Source organism: Patagioenas fasciata, chromosome 2 (genome assembly GCF_037038585.1).
Source record: "Patagioenas fasciata isolate bPatFas1 chromosome 2, bPatFas1.hap1, whole genome shotgun sequence".
NCBI lineage: Eukaryota > Metazoa > Chordata > Aves > Columbiformes > Columbidae > Patagioenas > Patagioenas fasciata.
The window spans coordinates 145,494,803-145,514,969 of NC_092521.1; the positions used below are offsets into that span (position 1 = coordinate 145,494,803).

The 20,167-nt window shown below is 40.7% G+C and overlaps 1 protein-coding gene across 5 annotated transcripts; it reads right to left on the reverse strand.

Annotated features, from left to right (window-relative positions):
* Positions 1-346: 346 nt before the first annotated feature.
* On the reverse strand, positions 347-14,798 carry STEAP1 (STEAP family member 1). 5 transcript variants are annotated; one of them, XR_011737754.1, is made up of 6 exons: positions 14,245-14,798; positions 10,791-10,895; positions 7,876-8,388; positions 6,134-6,298; positions 3,549-4,389; positions 347-2,347 (listed from the first exon to the last, which is right to left on the reverse strand). XR_011737754.1 is itself a non-coding variant. In XM_065832789.2 (6 exons), the coding sequence occupies exons 2-6, from the start codon at positions 10,881-10,883 to the stop codon at positions 3,635-3,637; spliced, it is 894 nt and encodes a 297-aa protein (XP_065688861.1). In that variant the 5' UTR covers positions 10,884-10,895; positions 14,245-14,798; the 3' UTR covers positions 347-3,634. The 5 variants fall into 5 exon arrangements, 3 of the variants coding, with proteins under 3 accessions (XP_065688861.1, XP_065688860.1, XP_071661251.1); XR_011737753.1 differs by having other exon boundaries at positions 347-3,276; XM_065832789.2 differs by having other exon boundaries at positions 347-3,643; positions 4,276-4,389.
* Between the last annotated feature and the right edge of the window lie 5,369 nt (positions 14,799-20,167).

Genomic DNA, 20,167 nt, shown 5'->3' on the forward strand with positions numbered 1-20,167 from the left:
AATCAGTGATTTCAGGGATCATAGGGATTTCAAAGCACTCTACAATTAGATCAGCTTTCCCTTCCTTCTCACAAAATCTCTGAATGCTAGAATATGCAGCCTGTCAGTTAAAAGATCTGTCAGCAAAAATCTGCTTTCATTACATCCCTCTATGAAAGTGTCCATTTTGCTTTTCATACCTTTGTCTTCTCTCCTTTGGATGCTCCAGCCTCTGCACCAGCATGGGGAAAACGGTTCCCCTTGACTGAAGCCATTTTTATTGTTCGTGGCAGCAGCTCTTCTAGAGTCTACTGTACCTTTTTACCCTTATACTCTGGATATATATGACACAATGGCAGATACAGCATACATTGAAGTATTTAATGATGCATAGTTTTACAAAAGTAATCAATGTTATACAAAGAAGTGCCTAAAATTTGCACAGTATATAGGCATATTAAGACACTGAATTTTGAAATAGGTATGTAAACATAAAAGGTACATATGCAATTATTTTAATTAAGTTTTGAACTAAAGCATATCTATGACAAAAGGAGAAATAAAATAGTCAATAGCATTTTCTTCTGTAGCCCTTTATAGCCCTTGCATGACCCTCCCGCCCCACTGAATGCCTTAAAAGCTTCAACATACTGTTGCAATGTCCTGTAAAGTGTTACTGCTCCAGTTCTGCAGATTGGGAGGTGAAGTACTTTGTTCAACAACAGGGAAGAGTCTTGACACAAGGTCTCAAATTCTGGCTCAAAGCACTCAACAGTGTTTTCTAGAAAAACGGCTGGTTGTGATGCAGAAAACCTAGCTCCTACTTGAGAGAACTGGTAGAAAATAAGCTGTTTGGATGTTTGGGTGTCATGTGTGATCTTAGGAGTAGCTTTCCTAGTATGCAAATTCCAGCTGATAGAAGACGCTTCTGGTTTTGCCCCTAAGCAATGCTAGAGAGAAAAATCTGAAGTGTGCTTAATGTCCCCAGCTGAACAATGGGCGTAAAGGTCAGTTTGGATAGTATGTGATAATTTTGAAATTGGTTTTCTTTTGTAATTTATGTTAGTATTTCAACCCATATTAAAAGATTTAAATCAATTAAGTTATGCTAGTTTGCACCACCTTGTGTAAGAAGTGCACAGAGTAGGGCATTACGGTAGCGTGCTTCCTTAGGACACAATTTTTAAACCACTTGAAGAGGGATGAATCTAAATTTATCACTGTTGCACTCAAATAGAAGATAAAGATGTACATGTTCTTTAGTACTTTCTGAAAGGAGTTCTGTGCTTGTGATGTGCCTTGTTCTGATTTTACACACTAAATACAAAGCTGCAGACACCAGTTCCTTTCTGTTGCCTGGATAAAGATGTGTTAGAACAGATGGCTCAAACAGTTTTTACGAAGTGTTGAATACAGGTAATCTGTTTATATGTGCGCGGAGTTCTTGGTCTCTTTTTTCTAGCAGTGGTACCTATAGTGATTTCTGCAATAAGGATCTGTCTGTTGGTCTCCAAATTGAACAATATCTGACACATTCAGAGAGAGAAGGTTTTAAGAACTTGGACAAAAATTTCAGAAGAGCTAAACCAACTTTGGAATTAAAGCCCCATTTTCAAAAGTGACTTAGTGGCCTAAATCCTACTGCTGTGCAGTACGATGCAGACTCCAAAGGCACAGAACCTTAACTTCCAGCTTCTATTAGTTTCAGAAACATATTGACCATACTCCTCTACTCAGTGCTCTCTGATCGAGGTGATCTGTAATGGAGTCCACGTGCAAAAGATTACAGAGATTACAGTTGGTAATGGTGATAATAAGGTGAAAAGCCTTGAAGCCCATTGTCATTCCTTTGAACTATTTTGCTCTCCAAATGCAATGGGACATTTGCCTTGATTTTGTTTTATACATGCCATACGAATAGCTTGGAATGGCTTCTTCCAAGAAGTGTCTTCATTCACCGTTTTTCAGTTATCAAGGGTCAGGTTCTGCTTTATTGTACTGCATGTTTTGTTACCCCTGAAGCTGTTCATACTCCTCCGTGTCAAAGGGCTAGCTTCCATGACCAGCTGTAAACAATTAGTCAAGCTATTTGACTAGAATTTAATGATGTTGGAGATGGAATTCAGTTCTCCAGACTTTTTAAGTAAGGGAGCAGCAGGGCCAATTTTGGAGAGCACAATTTAACATAATTTAGCATATACTTTGATAAAACCAAATGTTATTCTTTTCAATAGATGCATACAGGTGTTGCTTGGAATACTTACAGTCTCAGCTTTGCTCTAAGTAGCAAGTTTGAGCACACTTTTTGGGTAGCTAGTGGACAAAACAGAAGACAAAAGGATTTCTTCATCATTGCGCTTGCCTCAACCTGTTCCATTAGAAAAATAATTGTATCATTTTTTTTATGACTCCGGGCAACAAACTGCAGGTAATATTCTGAATAAGCCTTTGGCAAATATTATTCTTTATCCCTAATAAAACTTCTAAAAGATTTATTTCATTTATAAAAATGTGAATACGAATGCATTGACAACCACACTTTTCCTGTTCTGTTAGAAATTTCTTAGGTTAACATTGCAGACCAGCTTCCTGTGTTTTAGAGTGTTTGCCTCTGTCATGCATTACTGATTTAATACACAATGCCACTCATTTCTCTTCAGTCTATATTATACAGCCCACCATGTCCCCAGTTATTTTCACAGTACTACGTTAAGTGCAAATATTAAGAAGGCCAACTTTTAAGTTGCAATAATTGAATGGAGTTATAACCAGGAAAATACAAAATGTACTATCCCTGTAGCTATTTAATCTGTTTGTTATTTATGCTCAGTGTACCAAGTCCACAAATGCACAACAGAACTATTAGCTACAGAATCATTAGCACCATGGATTACATGTTTTTTTATGCATACATTGTTTTCCTGTTTGTTTTAATACCAGAGCCACTATCAATTACAATTTTCATTCAGATGATCCCAGCAATAGGTGGCATCATCAGTCCATGTCATAGTCAACTCATGCAGAGAGACTGGCAGAAATATTCCTGATACTGAGTTGAAATACTAACTACTGCACAGCATATTTAAAAATAGATACTAACAAATGAATCATTCATTTAAGACATTCAACCAAACCTATGCAACATAAGGAGAGTGAGGTTTAATTAGCTTATATGAAATTTTTTGTAAAAGCAATTTCATTCAGAAGCTGTTTTACATGAAAACTTCACCAAATCACTGTCAAGATTCAAATGTCTGCTTTTAATGTTTTTCTTCCAGTCACACAATTGTGCTGGCCCTAGAGTAAACAGAAAAACACATTTACCTTAGGTGAGTTATCCCACTGGAATAATTTGTGCAAATAAAGTATAGCACGTCAAGGGCTGCAGGCTTAGGTCAAAAGCATGGAAAATTTCCAGCATCAGAAACAAAAGAACATGCTCGTGGCATAAAAAATGGGAAATGTTTTATCGTTTTCAGTAAACAGAGACACACCTAGTCCTGTATAAGATGGAGATCGGAGTCTAAAATCTCTTTTTTTAGACTGTGCCCCAGCCTCAGGGGATTTACCTTGTAAAGTTCCCTGCGGTTCTGCTTGCCCAATTGTCTAAGTTCAAGACCTGGTGGGAACACACAGCTTCTGTCTGGCTCATGTGTCAAGGTCCCTGTTCCGGAGAATGAAACGTAGGATGCAGGTGATAAGGGAGAATTGGATGATAAATACTCTAGTTGTATTGTCCCATTATAATACTGAGATTTAATGAAGGTACAAACATGGCTGTGGGAAGCAGAAAGCATTCCTGGGTTCTGTGGTGTAATAATTTATTTACTTTCTGTGGTCATCTGAAGCACTGATTTATGATTGCTTTTGCCTACAAAAGAATTATGATGGAGGCAATGACGCCCTTGGATTTTAAAAGCAGTGAGTCAGAGGAAAGAAATGATCAAATACCAGAACACTGAACAGATTAAAGCATGAAATGAATGTTTCCACCTTCTGTCTTAGCAAAGGTGCAGAATCCCATACTCCTGAAGTCGAAATGAAAAGTGAAAAAGAAACATCCATGGAAACTATGAAAACAGAGCTCGCGAGTGAACATTTCGTGGCCTTGAGCATATTTACATACACAGACAGGAAAAGACAGTATTTGATCTACAGTCTAGAAGTCATGCTGGTTTGATTGGTTTGTGTGTTAGCTTCCCAGCCACATCTGATCTTTTTTATCCTCTTCCTAAAACATGGGAGGAGCAGTATGCATTTACAAAGCAGAACCACAATAGGAAGAAAAACTGCTACCATAAATGAAGGTGGTGTGTACCAGATGAATTGGTTAACATCAACCCACTTATTCCAAGCAAACACCAGTGCATGAACAGTGCATAGCAGGAGAGCTAAATATCCCATCTTGCTCTGAAAAGAGAAAGAAAATAGTAAGCTATTTATTTTTTACAACTTGACAAAAAGAGTATGCTGTTATGCAAATATGGAAATCAGGAAGGGCCTCAACCAACACACTTAAATTAAAGAAAATAAGACTATTTGCTTTGAACTAAAATTTAAGAACTATAATTCCAGGACCCAACTGTAGCCCTCTGTGCCACCATAACAGGAAGCAGATGAGGCACATTTTTCAGCTATTGCTACGATACTTAGCTAATGTACAGAACAGATCATGGATCACAGACTGTTCTTGAAAAAGGGTCCATTTTCAGTATCTCAGTTTATAGATGCCATCTGTATCCTTTATTTCTGTGATAAATTATTATGAGTTCAAAGGCATATTTATAAATGGCTTAATTGTTTGCAAAGAAAAAAAATAAAGTCAATTAAAATCAGAAACTCTAGTAAGTTTACGACAAAAGTGGGAAAGTAGGAAACTGAAGTCTTTCAGTCCATTTACAGTCCACTCAAAGTGATAATTTTGGCTTAGGATGTCTATGAAATTCAGGAGTAAAATAAATTTTATGCTAGAGTTACTAGTAATTTTGAGTTTCCTGTTGCATAGCAATCTTGATATTGTTAGAAAAATGGAATTAGTCATCAGTGAAGCCAAACACTGCCTTTCCAAGTGCTGTATCTACAGAATCTGATTATCAAGTACAAAGGTTATTTGTTTACAAAACTAATCCAATAGATTAGTATTACCCTTCTGGGTTTATTCACCATGCTAACTGAATACTGAAAGCAATCATGCGCTAGAACTGTCCGTACAGATTCTCTTCTGTAGAGTTGAAAACTTTTCTTGCAAATGATTCACTTTATAGAGTGGGCAGATTTTCAAATCACTAATTGCAGGAAGAGATACATTTCAGAGCTACTTTTCAAATTCAGGTAAAATTTTCAAACACTAAATATTTAGTAGGTCACTGAATTTTCAGATTTTGATGTTTGGAGTCCTAATTCAGCATTTGCTTAACTCTAGTGTGTTGATGTCAGTAGAACCACCCCTGATTATTACTGCATATAATACAGGAGAACTAAGAGCACACCAGATACTCGGGTGAATGAAACAAGCACATCCGCAACAAATTCAGGACTGGCTGGATTTGATTATACATCTGTTCTAAGATGTCTCCATTTCAGAATACACCTTTTCGGATGTGGTTATGAAGCTAATAATGCTGCAGATGGAAGACCTTTGCACGTATTATTGCACAGAAGCCTTCTGGACTTCCCAGCCACCTGGTACGACTGCTCAGGCAGTAAAGAATTGCCAGAACAGTTCCAAGGGAGCAATAACCAACAGCATTGGGTAGTTCAATACCACCTACTCCCAGTTCAGCAGAACACAGGGCATTCCTGGAACATAAGGTGCCCAGAAAACAACTGAAATTCCTTCAGCACCAGAGGTCTTTAATTCAAGAACTGGTCCTGAAGGGACAACTGCTGCTGGTCATGGAGTCAGAGGAACAAAAAAGCAGTTGTCTTTCTTCCCACTTCATACCCTGAACATGACAGCCTTTTCTCCTGATGGACCATCAAATGAAATGAACATTTCTTGCAAAGCAATTAACAAAGAGTACAGAACAAACTCTGAGACTGGTTTCACCAACTCCTCTGTGTTTGATATTTCTAACTCCTAATGGTCTTAACTGATAACATGCAGTCCTACAAATGAGGACTGATGACACACAATAATGACGCTTATGTGTACCTGAATGTAGTGGAACTCTCTCCAGGTCAAAGAGAGACTGACAGATGGGATTGATGTTATTGCCAACAAGGCCAGCAAAGCAAGTCCCAGGATTCCTAGAGACACGTAGATCTCCATTCTCCAAACATCATGTTCAATCCAGGCATTTTCTTTTTTTTGTTTGACCTGACAAAAGAACACAACCATCTGTGTGAAATACAGCTATTTTCACCATGATATTCAGGAAACAAGCCAAGAAAAACAGTATCTTTCTTTGTTTGAATTTCTCTGACTGTAACTGCTATTTACTTCCAAGGACAAAGTCTCCACTAGTATCTGCAGAGCAAAGCTGGGCTTTAAGTGAGAAGAATTTACCCTTCATCAGAGTCTTGGTCCAGGAGGGACAAGTTCTGAGGCTGGTTAGCCTCACCTCACAGCAGGAGAAATCTTGTTCTTTGACAAAAAAATTCCATCTATGGCTAAATACCATATCTGGGAGATTATAACAACAGGAAATTTATTAACAGCACTATTTTAGGGACCTAATTCAGCAGGCATTCTTAATGATGGTATCTTGCCAGGACAGTTGTTTAGTTCTGTTTTTTTAAAAGCAACAACTTGGTACATTCAACTGCTCTGAATACAATGGTTGGCATGGATGAAAAGGTCATGATTTTAATAAACTGATGTCAACAGCCCTTTGATGCTGCTAGTGATCACTATGGCACAATATGCCCCACATACGATAGCTTCTTCATCTTGAGGACTGGAATCTCAAGAAAATTTATGGTAATCCGTTCAAGTCAGATTACTTGTAAGGCTTATTTCAGAGTTTTCAACAGGTAGTTTGACTGTTTACAGAATTCTTAAGAAGCTGCTAACATCATACTGTGTTTATAATAAAACCCCAGATTAGACTTTGAGGGATATAAAAATGTACATTTGCAATCTATACCTTATATTGGAATATTCCTTATACTGCAGTACTCATGGCACTCAAGGCTATATGCAAGTATTAGGAACTCTCTAGTCCAGAGGTGTCAAACTCATTTTCACCGGGGGCCACATCAGTCTCGCAGTTTTAGGAGTGTCCTAAAATGACATTCAGCCCTTTGAAGGCAACCGCGAGGCTGATGTGGCTCCCGGTGAAAATGAGTTTGACTGCCCTGCTCTGGTCGCAGAGGATCTTGAGGGCTTTGCAGCCAATTGTTGCCCATGACTCAAAAGCACAATTGAAATTCTTTTAACAAGTTAGTGTGCATCAGCCCAATTGTGGAGCCACCAGAAGTCATGAATTTAGTTCGTGGCAAATACAGATCATTGTGATTTAGCTCAGCCCTCATTCATTGCTGGCTAATTCACTTTACAAAGATGTCTAAAAACGGTGTGTGAGCTCTGTTTCTCTAGATAGATTCCACTGGTGCAGAGAAGACTAATCCATGTTAAATTAATAGTGTCCCAAAGACTTAAATGTTCCTGTGAGGCAGGTATAATTACGTACATTTTACAGAGAGATAAAAAATCTCACATGACAAAAATGAGTTATTTAATTCACACTGGCACAGCTGTGATGACTCTTGACTCTCCATCACATGCTTTAACAACTAGGTCCTGCTCCAGCTCTTAAGAGTGCTCTGTAGGGATCTATTTCAGAATCAAACTAAGGCAAAGAAAATGGCTTTCCCCCCATCCAGAGTTACTTGAATGACCAAAACAAGGATTTCCTGGATACAGAAAGGCTGGCATTTGCATGCCCATCATACCTGCTGGAATGCCCAGTTCAGCAGCTTGTATCTGTATGATCTTCTCATTGGATAGCACAGGCTATAGCAGGCATGCATTGCAGCGAAGAAGAAACTGAGAAGTCCAAATTGCTTTCTTGATAACATCCATCTATCCAGCCACTGGGGAAACCTTTTATACTTGGTGCCAAAGTACAGCTGGAAACCAGCAGCTAATATTCCTGGTAAATATACTAGTGCTAAAAGGGTAATTGAAACCACTGGTAAAACTTTGTTTATGACGAGGATTGGAATTTTATAGAAAACATTTTCCTTTCTGTATATAAAAGGATATATGACATCTCTCATAGAAGTGTAAATAAATGTTAATAATGAGATCACAGATGCTATCTTCATTGGCAAGTGCCACTTGGGGAACAGATCCTCCTTGCAGTGTTGTTCTGAAGAGTGTTCAAACTCACCAAAATGGTGTGCTTGATGTAAAGTAAAAAGTGCAGCTGCTTCAGATGGATTGGTGACTTGCATATCCACATTCTGGAAAGGACAGAGAAGAGAAGAGAAGAGGAGAGGAGAGGAGAGGAGAGGAGAGGAGAGGAGAGGAGAGGAGAGGAGAGGAGAGGAGAGGAGAGGAGAGGAGAGGAGAGGAGAGGAGAGGAGAGGAGAAGAGAAGAGAAGAGAAGAGAAGAGAAGAGAAGAGAAGAGAAGAGAAGAGAAGAGAAGAGAAGAGAAGAGAAGAGAAGAGAAGAGAAGAGAAGAGAAGAGAAGAGAAGAGAAGAGAAGAGAAGAGAAGAGAAGAGAAGAGAAGAGAAGAGAAGAGAAGAGAAGAGAAGAGAGAAGAGAAGTGAGAAGAGAAGAGAGAAGATAAGATTAAAAACTTCAGTAATAACAGTATTTGCTGTCATGGCTATCCCACCATACTGCACTGAAACCATATACAAAACGTACACACTATTAAAGACACGGTAGCTTGAAAACATAACACTTCAAACAGCATAGTCAATAGTTGAGTGAGGCACTTTTAGCATAGAATTTGCATTCTTCACTCATTACCTGTGGTGATTTCAAAATAGATTTTAATTCCAAGAAGTTAACTACACGGTAAAAGAAGATGGATTACATTATGTGAAGCATTGTTACAGCTTCTTATGATACGAGCAACAGATTTCAAATGTCAAATTTCAGCGACAGACTTATTGATGTAGCCCAAATAATATGCACAACAACAGGAACCAGAGTCAAGACAATAAAATATTTCATTCAGTCACTGCTGTTTTAATGACATTTAATTGGGGGAATAAGGATGTAATTAGAAATGTTTGGGATCCAGCATATTAGATCAGCTGCACATCCGTCAACTCCAGCATCAAGTCCAATGGTCTTCTTCCTGTCCTTCACAAATGTAATAGTGTCCTCTTAACTTTTATGAAACCTTGTGAAACCGAGTCACTTCAGCTTAAAAAGCTGAATTTTCTGCTGCCAAGCAGGTACGGCTTCATTGTAGTCTTACAGAAGAACTTGTCACAGACTTTAGAAGGAGCTAAGCTAGTAAAAAATTTTAGTGTAATATTATAAACTGTTTTACACTGAGATAATATATTTAAAGATTGTCCCATGTTTATAGTTCATGGAGGAGGTACATGATCAGTAGATACACAAAATGAAAACATGTGTACCAACGGAAGGACATCGCACTTGATGCAGCAGACAGTTGTTCAGGGGTGGAAAACTGAGAACTGATAACATTCGGTAATAAACACCTAATTCCTTTAATATTTCAATGAAATATAAAGTGAAACTGATGTTGCAAAGACTCAGCTTTAGAGTGGCTAATGTGACAGATGTCCAGATCGCCAGAAAATGAAATGGCACTGTTTGTTTTGCAGAAGACAAATATTAGTAGTTTGAAAGTTGTAAGTTAGTATTCTGCTAGAATACAGGAGATGTTCCTATCTCAGCAACATTTTCTGGCTTATTCTTAAGAATCAAATTTTACATTGAAGCTCATTAAGACACCAGTTCAAGCAAGGTACTACACGTCAATCATGCAAGGGTAAGTGGGTGCAAGTCTTGCGTTTGTCTTCAATTATATGTAGGTGTTGTGTTTTAACACAGATAAAAAGTGTACACTGCTATCTTGCTGTAAAATCCTAAATAGAAACAAGGTAGCCTGTTTGTTTCCCACCAGTACCTCACAGTAATATTAGAGGGCATGGTCTTCTTTAGGATTTTTTAGCTGAATGGCTAATACATGTTTATCTGATGATAAAAACATTTCTTTGCCATAGCAAAGGTGTAGCCTAAGTAACTTATTCCCTAATCTGTAAAGTAGAGTGTAGTCCATGCATTGCAGAATCAGAAGTTGGTATGAATTATACAAACTGAGATTTGCATTTGTACGAAGTTTCACCTAGAGATACCCGTTTCTTGAAGAGAGTCTGTAAAGCCTAATTCCATATTTCACAGCCTGTGAGACAGTTTACATTAGAATAGAGAGTTGTAGCTTGAACACTTCTGTGCATCAGGAGTCACAGAAGCAAATGCTGTTGGAATGGACTTTTTTTCTGGACCTTTTTATGTGATGTGGAAAACTTATCAAACGCAATGTGGCAGTTATGAAGACTTCTCAGAATACAAATTTTATATACCTGTATAAAAATCCCAAATTATTTCTACAGTGATTTGCTAATATGGTAAAATGCAACTAACAACTAACCTCAAATAGTTTTTTGCTGGCCAACACTTTCGTGTATTTTTTAGCATGGACTGTGATTAAATTGAATGAGATGATCTTTATCCTTTTATGTCATTATTGTGACAAGACTTTATAAGTATGATGATATGTCAGTGTATTTGGAACATGGCATTTCTGGACAAAATCAAATAAAGACTGAAATATTCTGTGTGACATATGAGCTACATTTTTACAAAGACATTACCGAATTGCTAAGGTTTCCTGTAGTTCTTCTCGGCACGATGCTCTGACCTGCACTCTGATCAATGGCATGATTATCACCTTCCCTCTTCTCCATTGCGGAAACTCCCTGCAAAACAAACACAGGATGTAAAACAGGTTTTGAAATGCCCTACTGGAACTTTGAGGTCTGTTTTCGCTCAAAATGTTTTCTTCCCTCTCCTTCACCCATTTGCCAGAGAAGGTACAACAAGCTAGGGAAAGTCTGTCCTCTGAGAAGAGAACAGAAAAAATCAGCTTGATTTTAAGTAAAGCAGATACTAAGAAAGGTTATGAATCAACAGAACAAAATCACTGATGAAAAATAGTATTTAAGCTAAACGCCCATGTCGCCAAGTGGGATGAATGCATTAATTCAGGTGGAAAATTCTTAAATAACAACAAAGAAGTTTGAAGCAACTTACAGAAATAACCTGTAAAATGATCCAAAGATGGATTTTGGTAAGTTCATGAGACTTGCTGATGCAAGAAGCCCATGGAAATGTGTTGTTCCTAATACTTTTTAGGCTTAGGATTTAGGTTTCAGCATTCGTCTATCTGACAGTCACTCCCTGGCTTCAGAGGAGTATTCTCCCTTCGAGACTGTCAGGAAACTACAGCTGGAGCTTCACTCATGCTGTTCCAAGGTACACTGGCAATACTGATCACTCACAAGTATTAATACTAGCAGAAATGGTTTGAAGGTATTAAGGACCACAAGAAATCAGAATCCAGAAAAAAAAAAGGAAGAGAATGGATAAACAGATGTTTCTAAAAATCCTAGGATAGCAGGAAAGACAGTATCTTGAAGGCTATAAAATAACTACAAGGACTGCAAGGACCCTGCAACAAGGACTTCCCATGCATGCATCAGTCACACACTGCAGGAGAGGAGGCACCAGCACCACACCACTGGGAGCTCAACGTGCCAAAGCACGGTGTGACTTTCTGTGGTACCTTTAAGCCAGTGATGACCAGGAAGCTCCTTCATGTACCTTCCTACTGAACAGCTGAATTACTAGATACGAAACTGTTTTGCTAACTAATGATTCTTTTATATTCATACACCTTTTGGGATATTGTATGGACAAGTCAGACTTTGACAATTGTCCTTTTATTAATGTGTCTGATTCCCTCAGTGGATGAGTCCTACAGTCTTGTACCGCCTGCTGTGGGGCTTTGCTTTATGCCAGGCCACCAGACTCCTAAAACAGAAGTATTCTTTTGCTAGGTATTTCTCTGCGGATTTTCCCCTCATGCTAGCAAGCTCTCCCTTTGGGCATAACCTTTCAGCCAAGTGTTGCAGAGTAGGGTCAACAAGAGCTTCTGTCTGAAGGTCAGACTGTTAACCCTTTCCCACACCAGCCAATGGATGGTTTGTATATCCTGCACACAAGAAAGCACAGGCTGCTGAAAGCACATTTCTATTTTTCCCCCTATTCCTAGGGCTAGTCGCAGTGTTTTTATCACAAGTTTTGGGGTATCAGATATCTTCATAAAACCTCAGCTCCTGCAGTCCCAAGACTAGTTTCTGCTTCTGTATGTTTTAATGCACTGTATTTCTAGCTGTTACAATGGCAGAGAATAGTTTACAAACAGAACTCACCACAGGGTACTTACCTGGAAAAAATTGATAACAACTGCAGCGAGCCTCAGATTTATTTTTAAAAGAACCCAGAGGAGCAGTCACACTGTTTTTGAGGCCTACCCCCTAATTTTTAAAGTTTGGTGTGGAAAAAAAAAAATAAAGTAAACTGATAGGCTGACTTTTTTCTCTTTTAGGTAACCCCTTTCTTAAAATTGTTAAAACAGTTTGTGGCTCAGATCTTTGCTGCTTTTTAGTTTTGTTGTTTGCTTGTTTTGTTCTTCTGTATTGATCTTCATTGAGCTTTCAACTGTTAACACCACCAATCTACATGAGCTTACACAATGATCCTGACAACTTTGTAACTCTCCTTTTCTGGCCACCACGCTATCTTGGGGATCCAGAAGTCTGTTTTAGATTGGGAAGCTCTGTGTGGAAGAACTTGACTCACTTGATTCTCATGCTAAATTTAGAAAATTTAGAAATGAACAGTGCAGTAATAGTTTCTAGCTAAAGGTTTGTATTGATGAGGATGTAGTAAATTATACCATGATGTGAAAAAAAATAATTCATGAGCTAAAATGCCAGCGGCTGATCCTAAAAGCTGATTCATTGGTTCTTTCAGGAAATAATGTTTAATAAAATGTTAAATACAGCATTCATGGTTTATTCAGCAGAAAAAAAAACACAAATAAAAAAGAAAGTGTGTGTGAATGAATGCATGCGCTCCTCTGTGTAAATACGGGTTATAGCCATGCAACTGCATGCAAGGAAACATAAGTGCTGAACTATAATAGTCCACTTGGCTTCTGATACCAGAGTTAACATAAAATTATTTCTTGGGTATACCCAATAACAAAGCACAGTAATACTCTGGGAAAACCCCAAATACAAGAAATTTATAATTCTACTACTCAGTGCCTTGTGAATTTTCAGACAGGAGTAATCTATGGCATGTGTCTTTTTGGAATACATCTGAAGAAAAAAAAAAAATTAGGAGTCCTGTGAGAGACAGAAACTAATCGGTCGTAGCCCTATCTAAGTCACAACTGTTATGAAAGAAAACAGTTGCAGCAATGTCCATCCTCAGTGCACACCCCTGCTGCTCTGGGAGGCAGCTGTGAATGAGAGCAGAGGATGTCCAGCTGCACAACGCCAAGTTTCCAATGCTGTGAGTGCACTATCGCATTTTGTACTGAGAAAACAGGCTCATTCTACCACTGAGCCAACGGGGATCCGCACTGTGCAGGCATTACCCCGAAAAAACGTCACCCAAAGTCAGTAAGAGGTTTTCCTGAGTAAGTGGTTTCAGGGCTGGCTCCACGGAAAAAGAAAACTGGGTAAAATAAACAGGCGATGATGATAACGATGAGGTGATGGGAGTGGCACGGGACAGTGACCACATCTCGCTCCCTTGGCGCCACCGGAAAATGACAGCGTGAAAGGGCCAGGGATAACTGTCCCGCTGCTCAGTGCCTGCTGCAGCGGGCACGGCGGTGTGAGCACCCGGGACACGAGTAAATCAACTCAGCGCTCTTCAAACATTCTGCTGAGCGCTGCAGAAAACTTAGTGAAACGCGGGGGGTTGGAGCAGGACAGCGCCCCTCGGCGTTTCTCCTCGCTCAGAGCGCGCCCGGGGCACGGCCGGGTGTGCTGCCAGCAGGATGCCCGGCCGCTTCGCGCCGCTGCCCGGGGGAGGCTGGGCCCTCCGGGGTCACCTGGCCCGGCCCGGCCCGGCCCGGCGGCCGCGGGGCGGGCGGGGCCCCGCGCCGGAACCCGGCCGCAGCCCGGCCACGCGGGCGCACGCGAACGCGTTCCCGGCGGCTCCGCCAACGGCCGCCCCGGGCTCACCCACCTCGGCCGCCGGCAGCGCTGCTTCTGCTTCCCGCCCAGGGCCGGCGCCCCGGCTCGGCTCCGTCCGTAGGGTTCAGACCCCGGCGGTGGGGCCGTGCGGGCGCCGCTGCCCGGCCGCGTCGCGGCTCCGTCGGCGAAAGCGCACTCGGGTCAGCCGCGGAGCGTCTGTCGGACTCTGAGGAGGGGAGCGGCCAAGGGGGCCCGGCCGCTGCCTCCACCTCCCCTCCCAGCCCCGCCTTCCGCACCCATTCCGCTCCCCTCCGCGCCGCTGCGAGCCGGGGTCCCGTCCCCAGTCCCGAGCCGCGGCGGAGAGCGGCGGAGCGGAGCGGCCTCGGGGTCTTCCCTCCAGCACTGCCCGTGGCCGCGGTGCCCGAGCCTGCCGCCCCAAGAAGCGTCCGGCCGCGGGTCTGTTGAGGGCTCGGCGGGACAAAGAGCGCATTCACCTGCGGCCTCCCCGCCCCGCAGGGGGAGGAAGAGGCGCCGGGGTGCGCTGTCCTCCCTGGCGCCCCTCGCCTCCGCGAACCGGGCTCCGGCCAACAACTCCGCTCCCCCTGCCGGCGCGCACGCGTGGGTTTGCCGAAGGGCGCTGCGGCGCTCCAGGGACCCAGGGGCTGTCCCGCCCCGCCAGCAGCCAGCTAAATGCACCGTTCAAGTCCCTACCCGGGACACTTTGTCCTCGCCTTTCGGTTCGTTCTCCTTTCCCTACCACTTCTTCCAAACCTGTCACTCTCCCAGCCTGTCAAAATGTTTTAGTAAATTCTGCTTCTCATACGTGCACTCATCGCTTTAAAAATTACCGTTTTTCCCCCAAATACCATGACCTCGTACCTTTTTTTTTTTCTGTGCTGGTGAATTTGAAAAGTTCGTTGTCTCCTGGAAGTTTAGTCACACGGTAGTGTGAACTATCATTATCTTATGAAAGCTCTGTTTTAGTGGATATTTCGGCATTTAGTGGCTTACCATCATTGCAGAAAACAAGGCTAGTCTGTCTCAGAAATGGTTTTGTTTCTTTACAGAGTGTTCATTGCATCTTCCTCAGGATTTCTCGACGTAAATGATGCCAAGTTCAGTCTCTTTTGTTATATATCTTGGGAATACATTTTTTTTTCTTTTTCAGTATATGTTAAGTCAACATAGACTCCAGCTGAATGCTACATCTGTCAGGAAAGAGGAGATTGTCTTAAAGGGGGTAAAAGATAGAGTAATTGCTTCTCCTGTGTTAAAACAAAACCTTAGCTTCTATTTTTATTTAATAGTTACCTTCATTAGAGTATTTGTGCTTTGCATGAAAGCTATTTTCCATGTGCTTTCCATTAGTTACTTATTTTGCAAGGGATGCTGACTTTTTTTATGCTCTTATTTTGTGAAAGTGCTGTTTGATTTTCTTTTCTCCTCTTTTTTTTACACTGTCTGTTTGGGCTTTATTTTCCATTCCCAGGACAGAGCATCCACAGACTGACGCCTGGCGGTGGGCGTGCAGGGGAGGAGGCTGCAAACAAGGTGTGCCGGGCTGCTCTCACATACTGACTACATGAGAATTTGTAGTCCAAAGGACTAAAAGCATCCCCTTCTTCCAAGTGAACTCCATGGGAAAGCTCTCCTCAGAAGCCCTGATGTAAGCTGGTGTTATGAGGACTCCATTTGTAGAGCAAAAGGTAGCCCAAGATGCTGAGATATTTCAGCATCTGAATATCCCATCTTGGGGATATCCTTAAGATATCCCCAGCCTTCTTATAAGACACTCAAGAGCTAAGTTTCTGCATAAACATTCTTAGAAGATGAGTTGAAAAGTCAGCCAAAGTGACTCTGACTGTTAAGTAAGAGTAAGCTGCTCAGCACAGATGCTCCAGTTATCTCTGGCCAGGCAATCCCTTCTTGAGTCTGCATCCTGAGTACTATTAGTTGACTGTCTGTGAACAAAAATGAAAAGCTCATGTTATGTGGGTGTTGACAAAGTGGAAGTAGATTCAGATGCTAGGAAAAATTTTGCATTCATGACTATCCTAAGGTGTGACTTCCACATCATCCAAAGTACTACTTGTATTAGAGTGCTTACTAGAAAGCAAACTGAATGGCAGTCCTCTCACAGACTGTCACATGTAGATGATTCCACTGCATGCTGATAGCTTTGAACTGTTATTTATGCAAAGTGCTACGCAGGAGGTGTGAGACTGAAGATAGGAAACACCACAGGAATGAGGAATTTATTCAAAATGACATAATTTCTTTTGGCACATGCCAAATGGGAATGATCTCACTGATAAAAATTTAAAGCTGTGCAGATTTGGTTAGCTCCAAACATTTAGAAGAGTGTCAGTATTCTTCAACTATTGCATGAGTTGGGTGAGAAAGAGTAATGTTTCTGTGGTTGCTGAAGTGTTACAGGCCATTTTCCAGAGTTGAAAAACACTCTAGTGACTCTGTCTTAACCTGTCTGTGTTTTAGTCCTTCATTCTGGACAGAGTCTGTCTAGTGATATTGACAAAGGATGTGAGGGAATGGTAGATTGCATTTTCTGGAGGAAAAAAAGAAATACTATTGCATCATTGAGAAGATTGCCTGACAGTGCTTTAATTGTGAGAACATTTTCACCACAGTTTATACAGGGAGAAGTTTGTGGTCAGGACAATTCATGTGCTTCTGCAGCTGTTCTTTAGATGAGGAGTTATTGCTAAACGATTGGAAAAGTGGTGCAGTCTTCCAGTAACACATAGGCCTACATATAATCATACTAACACTTAGTCTTGCTCTGAACTTGTTGAGTAAGCTAAGTGTAACTGTTACTGTCAGCAAGATGACTCTAGCATGCCCTTGGGTGACTCAGAAATGATGCTGCATGGGGGGAGGTGGTGTGGAAGGGTGGAAACCATTCCCTGTAATTTAAATAAATGGGCTTGGTTCAGCTATTGAAACAATGGCTGGGTTTCCAGGATGGCATTGGAGGGGGTTCAGCAGAGGGTTACCAAGGTGGTGAAGGGCTTAACAGCACGTGCTTCCTGAGGAGAGATGTGGAGGAGCTGGGCTTGGTTAGTCTAGTGAAAAGCAGACTAGGGACTGATATAGTAGGAACCCTCAAATACTTGAAGGGAAGGTAAAAAGGTAATGAAGCCCAGCTCTTGTTGGTGGTGCCAGTCAGGGATCGCAAATTGCAGCTTAAAGGTTTATATTGGATATAAAGAAAAAATTCTTCAGCATGGGCATAGCGAAAATCCAGATGGATTGTGGAATCATGGAAATTTTCAAAATTGTGCTATACAGGGTGATGGCTGACTTCACACAATCACTGAATTGTTGAAGTTGTAGGGGTACTCTGGAGATCATCTAGTCCACCCCCTCCACTCCCCTACCCCAAAGCAATGTTAGCAGAACAGGTTGCTCAGAGCATTATCCTGTTGTTTTTTTTTTTAGTATCTCTGAGGACTGAGACTCCACAACCTCTCTGGGCAACTTATTCCGTTATTTGATCACTACCACAGTAAATATATATTATTTTTTTCTTATGATCAGACAAAATTCCTTATGTTTAAATGGAATTTCCTGTATTTCAGTTTGTGCCCATTTTTTCTTGTCCTTTCTTTAGACTCCAATGAGAAGAATCTGTCTCTGTCTTCTTTACTTCCCTCCTCCCTCAGGTATTTTTATGTAATGTTAAGAGCCTCCCTGAGCCTTCCCATCTCCAGGCTGAATAGTCCCAGCTCTCTCAGCCTCTCCTTGTAGGAGAGATGCTCCGATCCCTCAATCATCTTTGTGGTGACATGCATTGAAGTAACATCAGTATGTCTATGTCTTCCTTGTATTGGGGAGTCCAGAACTGAACACAGCACTGCAGGTGGGTCTCAAAGACTCTGGAAAAAGGGGAAGGATCACCTGCCTCAACCAGCTGGCAGTGTTCTTCCTAATGCAGCCTAGGACTTGATCTGATATTGGCACGGGTCTTGCTTTGGGTGGGACAGTGGACACAAAATTTAACTGCATTAACATTTTTGGCCATGAAGATATGTGGATGTCAACAAGGAGATTCTTACCCAAAATTCCAAACCCCAGAAATCTCTGAAAAGGAATATTGAAAAATACATGCTACAAAGAATCATGTATGAACTTGGAAAATTATGAAATAATTTGAAAATTAATTTTGAAATGCAGTCACACCTAACCTGATTTTGAAAACTGCAGCATAAGAAACTGCAGTGTTGGCTTCTAAATACGGCAGAGCTGAGCTGGGAATGGAAGTGATAAGAGTCCTCTGTTCATATTGTGAGTGGGAGTTGCAGATGCACCTGGTGGGGAATTCTTGTTCCTTGTAGGATAAGGCCATCTGAGAACAGGGACACCAGACAACATATTTGATTTGCTGTCATTCAATAAGCTCCTTTATCCAAGGGAATACGATAGAAAGAGATCAGATATAAACAGACCACTGCTGTATTCCCTGCTGCATGACTGTGAAATGAAGGACCAACTGTTCTAAGTGAGTAACATTGTTAAAGTCAAACAAATGTCTAACGTCCAGGATTTATCACATAAATTCTGATTCAAAGAAGTGGCTCTCAAACTACTTGAAGTACTAGAATTCCTCTGAAGGATTTAAGTCATCAGTGCCAAGTTACAGGAAGCTGGGGAAAGGAAATACAGTGAAAAAACCCAGAGGCTCAAGATTGTTTGAGAGAGCTGTTCAATCTGTTCCAATGCATATAAGAAAAAAAATTATGCACTACTTACTATTCTTGAATTGTGAGAAATCAATAGGAGCCATGACACCCAAATAATTTTTTTAACAGTGATACTTTTAGATACTGTCGAAAATACGAGTAAAGACCACATGACTGCTCCAGTTAAAGTTCAATTAAATGAGCTGAAAACAACTCAAACTAGAGGAGAATAGCAGTATTTCATTTTCTTATTCATTGTAAAAGAAATTACATTCTGGATTTCAAGCATATAATTTATAGACAAGTACAGAAAGCACTTCTAGTTTCCCAAGTTAACACCTTTCACAGAATTCCTTTTGGATAATGCATGCTGTTTCTTGGAAGCAACACAGAAGAATTTGATTGATATTTAAGGAAAAAGAAAAAATGATTGAATCATACATAGTGATATTCTTTGTGTATAATGGCAATCTTAAAGTAATGCTTTCCTTTTTCATTGTGTTTGTTACTTTTACTTATATAATGCCTAAAATTGTACTGTTATCCCTTGAAGCAGTTACGATACTTCTCTGCTTGTGGTGGTTTGATGATTTCACAATTTCCCTGCATGCATGACACTGGAGTATAGAGCTGATTGCTCTAAAATATGTACAATAAAAGTGATAGTAATTTATATATAGATTAACAAAAAAAGCTACAGTACTTCAAGGCTGTAAACTGTAAAGGATAGGGGGGGAGGAACAGAGCCATGGGGGAAGGGTTACCGAGTAAAAGATTACTGGGCGTGTGGGTAGGCATTCGACCCACTCCAGTTCAGGTGTTCTTTTACATTTCTGCCTCTGCTTTTTTCCTACAGGAAACCACTGTATGTAAGTCTGATTATGTAATGGTTGTGGTATATTTTCTGCTGTGTTTTGTATAGATATTCATTACCTCTAATAGTTAAAAAAGATAAATTTTTAGAATATTTGTACAACTGTCATTTGAAATGAAGGCACTTTGGAACATACCTTGTAAGAAAACGTTTAGTGTGGTTTGTTGCTTATAGCTGTGGCTCCTTGATAGATTTGCCTTCTACCTCAGGATTTTTTCAGAAAACCTTACTGCTTGCAATATCATATTTTTAAATCGTTAACATTTGTAATTTTTTTTTTTTTTTTTTTTTTTTTGACAGTATACCTTGCATTTATGTCATCAGGTTTTTGTCTGTTACCATAGTGCCTACAAACCACATCATAGTCCACAGTGTTAGATGTCAGGCAAACAGAAGCCACA

What these genes read in the sequence shown, in the direction of transcription:
- STEAP1 (XM_065832788.2), bottom strand. Translation starts at nt 10,883, where the DNA reads ATGGAGAAGAGGGAAGGTGATAATCATGCCATTGATCAGAGTGCAGGT. An exon ending in CAGGAAACCTTAGCAATTCG is followed by an intron (nt 8,389 to 10,790) that starts GTAATGTCTTTG and finishes TGTCCTTTCCAG; the next exon opens with AATGTGGATATGCAAGTCAC. An exon ending in TGAACTGGGCATTCCAGCAG is followed by an intron (nt 6,299 to 7,875) that starts GTATGATGGGCA and finishes TTCTTTTGTCAG; the next exon opens with GTCAAACAAAAAAAAGAAAA.